This window comes from Cariama cristata, unplaced genomic scaffold, assembly GCF_000690535.1.
Source record: "Cariama cristata isolate BGI_N322 unplaced genomic scaffold, ASM69053v1 scaffold9979, whole genome shotgun sequence".
NCBI classification, from domain to species: Eukaryota; Metazoa; Chordata; class Aves; order Cariamiformes; family Cariamidae; genus Cariama; species Cariama cristata.
Genome location: NW_009635221.1, coordinates 7,504 through 15,877, shown reverse-complemented (window position 1 = coordinate 15,877; position 8,374 = coordinate 7,504). Strand labels below are relative to the sequence as shown.

General features: G+C 40.7%; 1 protein-coding gene across 1 annotated transcript; it reads right to left on the bottom strand.

Annotated features, from left to right (window-relative positions):
- Positions 1-3,073: 3,073 nt before the first annotated feature.
- On the bottom strand, positions 3,074-4,700 carry CCL20 (chemokine (C-C motif) ligand 20). The gene is made up of 4 exons (XM_009707444.1): positions 4,619-4,700; positions 4,240-4,354; positions 3,412-3,489; positions 3,074-3,101 (listed from the first exon to the last, which is right to left on the bottom strand). Exons 1-4 carry the CDS (start codon positions 4,698-4,700, stop codon positions 3,074-3,076), a joined length of 303 nt encoding a protein of 100 aa, XP_009705746.1.
- Between the last annotated feature and the right edge of the window lie 3,674 nt (positions 4,701-8,374).

Below are 8,374 nucleotides of genomic sequence, written 5' to 3'. Positions count from 1 at the left end.
AAATCAGCAGGAGGTTTGCTATTCCTTACAAAAATCACTATCCATGCAATGCTAAGTTATTTTGTTGCTTTGTGCTGGAGTGGAAGAAAACATTAAGAAATTAGTAAATCTAATTATGACTCCATATATGAACAGAAAGTTTTCTGTCAAAGATCCCCAGCTAATGGAATGCTGCAATGTCTTGACTGGGAATGGTGTGAGATTGCTTGGGGGGCGGGGGGGGCGGTGGGGAAGGAATTAAAAACGAAGCAAAAATAAAGATTAAAAGCCAACAACAATACAAGCAAGCAAACAAACAAAAAACTGCACAGAAAGAATATGTGCAAATAGGATTCTATAATAATACTCCAGCAGGCACACAAATCACTGAGGACTGTCTCACTATAGCAAGAGCAGGAGACTTTGGAACCGAAGTATGAAGTTGTGCTGAGACTTTGAAAGGAAAGCTCTCACACCCATTATCCAAATTATATCCAAGCTGTAATAAAAAGCCTCATTGGCATTTTGCAAGAAAAAATAATTGGTTTTTTAAAAAAATCTATAAATGGAAGAAAAAAGTCCCCAAATGACCATCTAGTACTGCATCTCAAATTATTCAACAAATTTGCACATGCTGAATTAGGAGCTGAGCGCCAAAGATACACAGGAAAAAGAAACTCTACCTACACAAATGCAAAACAACCCCACCGAAATAATCAAGATTCAGGTTTTCCTAGAAATTATCATGATTTTCAGAGCTGTCAGAACTTTTAACTGGCCACTTAAGGTTACTTACAAAAATGCACCTCTGATTTGATGATTTTGGAGATACAACTCTCACTTACAGTACCTGTTTGTGTCCTCAGGAATGCATGGAGGGACATGTTATTTTTACATAGAATTTCCTACCAGTAATATAACAACCTTATCAGTCTATGTTATTGAGCATAAAAACCGATTTTCAATTTATTTTTTTTTTCCTCCAATGAGGTTGGATATAAAAAAATATTCCACCAGAACAAGAGGAACTGAAAAAAAACCGTTCCATGAGTCATAGCTCTGTGGATGAAGCATCTGGGGTTTTGGGGCAATGGAGCCATGGCTGACAAGAGGAAGGATGAGTTACAGAACCAATACAAAAGTTTTAACAGTCCCAACCTGGGAGTACAAAAAGCCACCCACAGAATTTCACATATCAGTCTTCACTTTCTTATTTTGCTCCCCTGCTTTGAATTCGCCAGCTTGGACTCCAGGCTCTTCTGCACCAAGTTCATATACAGCTCTAGTTCCTAACATCTCCACCAATGCCTACCTATTCCAAAGGTAAGCTTAGGGAACCTCACCTTCTGATGCTTTTAATACGAATCCATTCATTGTATCCATACCATTTCACTGGTACCTGATTTAGCCTGTGAACTCTCTGAGCCCAAACAGGAGCCCACACTAGTGCTAGCTGGAATGAGTCAGAGCTTTGCCCACATATTAGGGGAATCCCCAGGGAATGTGCTGGGTAATTACTCCTCCCTGGCAGGCTGATAGGTTTTTATGTGAGATCCTTAGTATTAGGGACATGGAATCCACCTGCTGGAAATTAGAGCCAATTAATCTTGCTCCTTCAGGGCATCACCCACAGAGAATTGCCAGTTCCCAGATTTGCAGAGTCATGAGCAGATTGCTTATGCTGTAGCAAGTTTTGAAACCAGAAAATAACAGCCTTACACTCATGAACACCATTTAAAAAAACCAACACCTCTCAGCTCCTCTCTCAAGGGCACCAAAAATGCTTTACATTTAAGTTTAAATTAAATTAAAAATATTGCCTCTATCTCTATGACTAAAAGGTACCAAAAGGCAAGGCATAGATTTATGTGCAAGACTCTGTTGCTGACAATGAGAGGACTACACTTACACAGCCTACTTGGTCACATTCCTGAAGTCTGTGTGGGCCGTGTAATTACCTAAAAAGCTAAGCAGCCTTGCCCATTCAACCTGCATCCATGTCCTACCTACTCCATGAAGTCCCATTACTTTTATCAGGCATCATTTATATTGCAGTAGTGTCTGCAGATCTCCATCCTTCATCAGGAAAACCTCATTATGCTAGAAGTTATAGGATACTATAGGAAATGCTTAAAGGGGAGGAAAGCACTGCAAATTTCTCCTCTAGAGACAGCCTTTAAAGTTGAGAGCAGACTGTGTTACAGTAATCACCATCCTAATCCTTCTCAGTGGACGTGCTAGAAACTTGCCCTATAACAACATGTATAAGGTTTCTCCTGAATAAATAGAGAAACTGGGGAGATAAATTCTCTCAAGTCTGATTAAGATGAAATTGATCTAAGAACAGGTCTTCATGTTAAGCAAGAGCTTCATATATAGCAGCTGTCTGGGGGAGAGGAAGGAATTATAACCTATGGAGGTCGTAGCTATCCATAGGGCAAACAAAGTGAACAAGGTGGAAAGTGGCTTTAAACAGGTGTGAATACACTTGCCTAATTGTTTAAGCTGGAGGCTCATAAGCAAAGGGATTAATTTCAAGGGGAAGTCACCTTTTTTCAATTATAAAAATAAACATATCACACAGAGAGTGCAGATTTTAACTTTTTTTTTTTAAACTCCAATATCCATTTTTTCCACAAGCAGACTTTGTTTAACAATAGTTCAAGAAGTATTATAATGTTAACTACAGTTAAAAGGAAAAATTTTGGCACAAGACAGGGCCAAAGAAGTAACAAAATAAACAGAATAAATAACCAGTTTTACACATGCTGAACAAAACAAAAATAACATGCAATAAACTTCATAAAATTCATATTCTGTACAACAGCTTAAGGTAGTCCTTACTAAATAGTACTCTTATGTCATATTACTAACATACATGTATTAGAAAAATAGAAACTTTAACAAAATGCTTAATTCAAGCAAAACAACGATGCAATATGAATCAACTCAGGAAGTTCAACGGTTCCAAAGAAGCCAGAGATAGTGGTGAGTAAGCACACAACAGTGTACAAGACGACGATCTCAGCCGAGAGAGGTTGAACCTAGCGGTTCTTCAGCCATGTCCGTGTTTAGTTCCCTGCTGGAAACCATATCACATTGACATCTTCTTGAGCTTATGGCTGTTAAAACAATAAGAGAACACACATAAATAATGACCTCAGCCACAGGTCAATTATAGATTTCTCTATCCAAGATATAGTACCTCCTGAGAGAATAGTTCAGGTAGAAAAAGGGGCATGTGACATGACTATGTGACATGACTATCCCTGAGAAGACTCTAAAAAGTAGTAGCCATGTCTGACAGGAGATGGAAAGGCAAATGTGTTCAGCATTGCTATCAGAAGTGTCATTCAGGAGATGTAAGAAATGGGCTTTCATACATGCTCTGTTTTCAGCAGCCTAGTAGTATTTAGATTTTTAGATTCCTACCTCAGGAAAAGAAGATGCTTCTTTACCCATCCTTCCTTAGGATTTACACAGGCGTTCAGCCCACTTTGAGTGTGGAAACTGGAAAAGAAATAATGATAAAGAGATCAGTAAATCATTAGAAAGCCCTGCTAGTAAATACTGTGAAGGTGCTTTTGATCAAAAACATGCATCGTAGTTATCCTTATAATAAACAATAACAACTGTTTTGTAAATGCCATTTAGATATGGGATGCTACACAACCCATCCAATACTATATAAACAAAAAGAAACACCTAATGAAATTTAAATGTAAAGCTGCTTCAGTCTCAGGGATCATTTTTTGCACCATAAAGTCATGTTCAATTTATTGGAACTCTTGAGACAAAGAACTTTGCTGGATACCAGAAATAATTTGTGAGACTAAAGGAATAGTTGCTGACAAGCTGAGTTGACAGATCAACATTTAGAGGGCTAAAACCAATTTCTGTAAATTAAGAAAACTCTTGTTGCTTATGTGTCTGTTAACACATGTGGCAAGGGAACACCCTGTGTTGGCTAGAGTGGCCCTCAGCTGGAGACGAAGTATGTCTTTCTTTGCACAGCTGATTCCTAAACAGTCAGATTTATTGTTTACATTGTACGCTGTTTTCTGAGTTAGCAGTCCCTATCAACTAGAGGTTGTGTATTTTGTTCACAGGTATTATCTACGATTTATTCTGTTAATTGAACATTTTAAAAAGCAAGAAAAATCATGCTTATAGGGTTCAAATCATTGTTTCTGCCCAAACAGGCATCCTAAGGTTAATACATGTCAGAAAAAACAGAGGATCTTCTGAAAAGTAACTTACATGATTGCATGGATATCGCAGACTTCACTGGAGAGCTGTTCAGTATAACCCTTTAGGGCCCACCGAGGCAGACGCACTTTGGTGTAAGACAGGCAGCAATCCTGGTTGCTTTGTGCTGGAATGAAGGAAAATGACGAAGTAAACAAACCGATTGGACCACGCTGTCGTGCTGCCTAGGGTACCCACTGTTCAGCCCCCTGACTATCGAGCTCCCTGTCGAAAGAGAAGCAGGATTAGGCAGCATACTTTGCTGAAACAATTCCCTTCCACCTCACCCTCGTCCTGTGGCCAGCTGCGAGCATGCACACCCCGGTGTGGCTGGCGCTGCAGGGCAGCGCTGAGAACTGCTTCCTAGGGCCAAACGCCCGAGCTCACTCACCTTCGGAGGTACCGCACAGGAGCAGTGCCAGCAGCCCCAACAGGGAAACCAGGACCAAGCTCTTGCTGCTAAAGCCAGCCATTTCCACTCCACGCAGCAGCTGTGCTCCAGTGAGTGCTCGGCTGCTGCCTGCTTCTCCTGCCAGCCTTGCTGCACCTCCACCTACTTATAAAGGGGTGGCAGGAGCCATGGGAATTCACTTGTGGGCAGGTTCCACTGTCATCAGCGGGTTTCCCCATGGCAAATTCCATCATGCCCAATTCGGCCCCAGCACACCTTCCTGGTGCTGTAACTGGCGGTAACAGCGTAGTGGGGAATTTTTTTTTTTATTTTAAAAAGTAGGTTAGAAGATTCAGCCAAATAGAAAAGGAAATAAAAGGCTGTGAGGTAATGGTTCTGTGGGTGAAGCATGTGTATTTTTAGGGGTAGGAGTGTGGGTTGTGAAATGAGGAAAGTCAAATGTAGGTAACTCTTGATGTTACCTACAGAAACTGCGTGTCTGCTGTGTTCTAGTTTAGTAAGACCAGCTTGGGGGCAGAGGGAGGTGGGCCTAACCCAGCCAGATTCATTTCAGTGTGGCATGGTCACAGGAACTGGGTAACTATCTGCAATGGTACCAAAGCACTACATTAGTATTTATTGGTTGGCCAGCACAGTAACATCAGGCTTGCCGAATTACTGCTTTCTGAGCTCTAGATTGTAGTATTAGTGGGGACATGTGAGCAACATTGAGTATTCATGGAAATGGGTTTCGTTAGAGTTTCTTTTACCGTATATTCACTGCCATCACTTTTTGCCAGTTTGTTACACATCTGAACTATTTAATCTAAAACAGAGTTAACTTAAAAGGAACTTGAAATGGGGTCTGTATTTCCTACTGATCTGTACTATTCAGGATGCATTAATGCTGCTTCATAAGCAATAGCTGTATTTTGTCACTTTTCCATGCCAAACTGTAGCCAAGTATTGTGATTCCTGAACATTCAACTAAAACACACACAATCTTAAAACTACCTTGCGTGGCTCAGGGGAAACCCCCGGAGAGAAGTTCTGTCATCCCTGCAAGTACACTGTTTGAGGTGCTACTGAAGGCTGTTACTTTCCAATGCTGTTTAGAGACCTGTGTGAAAGGAATGTGATGGCTGCAGGCCCTATCCTTGTCAGCTGGTGTACACAGGAGCTGCTATCAGCTCCAGGTGGTTATACAGTAACCCGAGCTTTAAGTTGCTTCTCTTAATGCAGAGCTCAGTGACACGGTCATAGTCGGTTCATAGTTACATACCTTCTGTTTTCACAGACTGCCAGTACCTCTCATGAAGGGTGCTTTCCTATTATTTCTTCCTAGAAACATAAAAAATTTGAACTCTAGAACAGATTATTATTCAGAGAAATTAATTTCTCTCTATAATAGCCAGAATTTAGGGAAGCTTGTATGGCTGGGGTACATATGAATGGCCTGGCAGCACACATGGCATCACATATCTCGGAGATGCTTCTCCTCAGAGCCACTGCCGTTGGCCAAGGGACAGGGGAAGAGGCAATAAAGATCCCATGGCCTGATGTACACTGCTTTTTGTAACTGCTTTATGGATCATAGTGAAATGCCATAAAAATACATAAAGTTCAATGCTGTCAGTATGTAGCTATTTCTGAACCTTTAAGGACTATTCGTCAGCATTAGGCAATGATACGGAATAGCTAACTAGAAAGATAACACCTGAAATGATGGAAGTTTGTCTTGATAGCTTTTTCCTTTCCATAAAGATAGGAGTAGTTAAACATGAATCATTTACAGTGAATTCTAGATTGACAGGTATCAAGAAGCAATCAGGTTGGCAATAAGCAATTCTCTGTCTTCCCCATCAGCATCACTGTTGTTTTGTTTTTTTAAAAACTGTCTGTCCAGTAACAACCTGGGATTTTTTATTTACTTATTTTTCAAGCAGGAATTCCCACCATCCAGTCTCTATCAAGCAACTCCCTTTAAGAAGATATGAAAATTAGGCACTGGGCTATCAACCTGCATTCCTCCATTTCCACCCTCCCATTTCACTCTAGTGTTGATACTAGGAAAGCCTCCAGTTACTTTAGAAAGAGAACTTTCTAAGATTGTCAAGATAGTAACTGTATCTTCTTATCCATGCATTAGTATCAAGAACACCAAAAGCACTAAACAAAAATTAATTTTAAAAATTGCTAACAAAGCCTTCTAAAAAAAAGAGATTAGTTTGTCTCCTGTCTTCCTAATGTACTTGTTACTCCATAAATTCACTTCTCTCCCATTAGTTTGAAAATTTGATACGCAACAGATTACGATGATTGTAATGTTTATAGATCTTTTAAAAAAACCTAATACCTTAATTGGCTAATAAAAACACCACTATTATTAGCAATATTATTTCATAATTATATCACTTCAAGTAATATTGAGTTACAATTCTATTGCTTACTATTGATACGGTGGTTACCTTAATGTATTGGTTAAATTATTATAAAGAAAACTGAAAAACTGCTAGTAAGTGCTGTTAAATTGCAATTCTGCTGCCTTGCCTCCTGTACTGAGTGTTAAGGTACAAGTCTATCCTTCCTTACAAAAGTTTATCCCTTCTTACTCGCCGCTCCTGCACTGTCTTTCAGACATAGACCTGGTGGAGAGTCTGGTGGGTTGTCCACAGGGGTTGCTCCCAGCATCCCAGGGAGCTTGGGCCCACAGGCCGGCTTCACCACTGCCTGGAAGCAGCTGCACTTCTGCTGTCACAAGATCCTCCCATTTCCTGCTCTCCTTCTTCATTTTATACCTTATTCCCCATTTTTTCCTTTTCCTGAACCCACCCTTTTCATCACTCCTGCATCTCCTTCCCACTGCCCAAACTCTCCCTAAATAAACAATTCAGAGCTAATTCCTTTTCCTTGTTGATCCCAAATCTATTACATCCATACCCAACTTTGGTGTTTCTCATGCCATTTCCTGGGCAATTACAGCTTAATATGTGATTACTGATACTGTTATCTAGATGGAGGAGGCCTTGCATCTCAAGTCTCCCTTCTGACTCTACAGCTCTATTTCTTCTCCATTCAGTGCTTTTTGGACAGAATCTTCTCACCTGAGCCCTTGACACTCCCAGCTACTCCTAACTAAGCACAAGGAGTTTGGATACCTGAGCAATGACATCACCCAGTTAGTGCTCACCCCATACTTCTGCCCTCGGGCAGTTTTCATCACAGCTCTGGGTCCCACCAGAGACCGTGGCTGGTGTTGTGCCTCATGTAGCTGCTGGACTCTTGCTCGTGGTACTCCTTTTATCTCATGGTTTGTTTGATTTAGGAAATTAGCTTAAGATTTAGATTTAGAACAAAAGCCATGAGGAGGGCCTCAACTTGAGGAGCACTGTCCTTTTATTTGTGCTCAGTGTGTACAAAGTACCTTCACTTTATTTGCACAAAGTAGTTTAAAAAAAAATAATCAAAAAAGGTTTAATGCAAACAGCTGAAGAAAGTTGCCTGCTAGGTCCTGATATGACTCATAACCTTATCTTATCAGTCTTTACATTTACAAGTCCATAATGCAAACAAGAAGGCAAAAAATATAAAAGCAGGGAGGTGCTTATATGTTGGAGGGAAGTGATTATTCCCTGCAGATGAGGGGATGGTGACGGAGACTTTTGGCCTGGTTTCCTTTCGCACCTGCAAGACCAAATGGGGCTGTATGGACTGGCCGAGGGACCGCAAGACAGGTGAAAGACTGGGCCGCCGGGC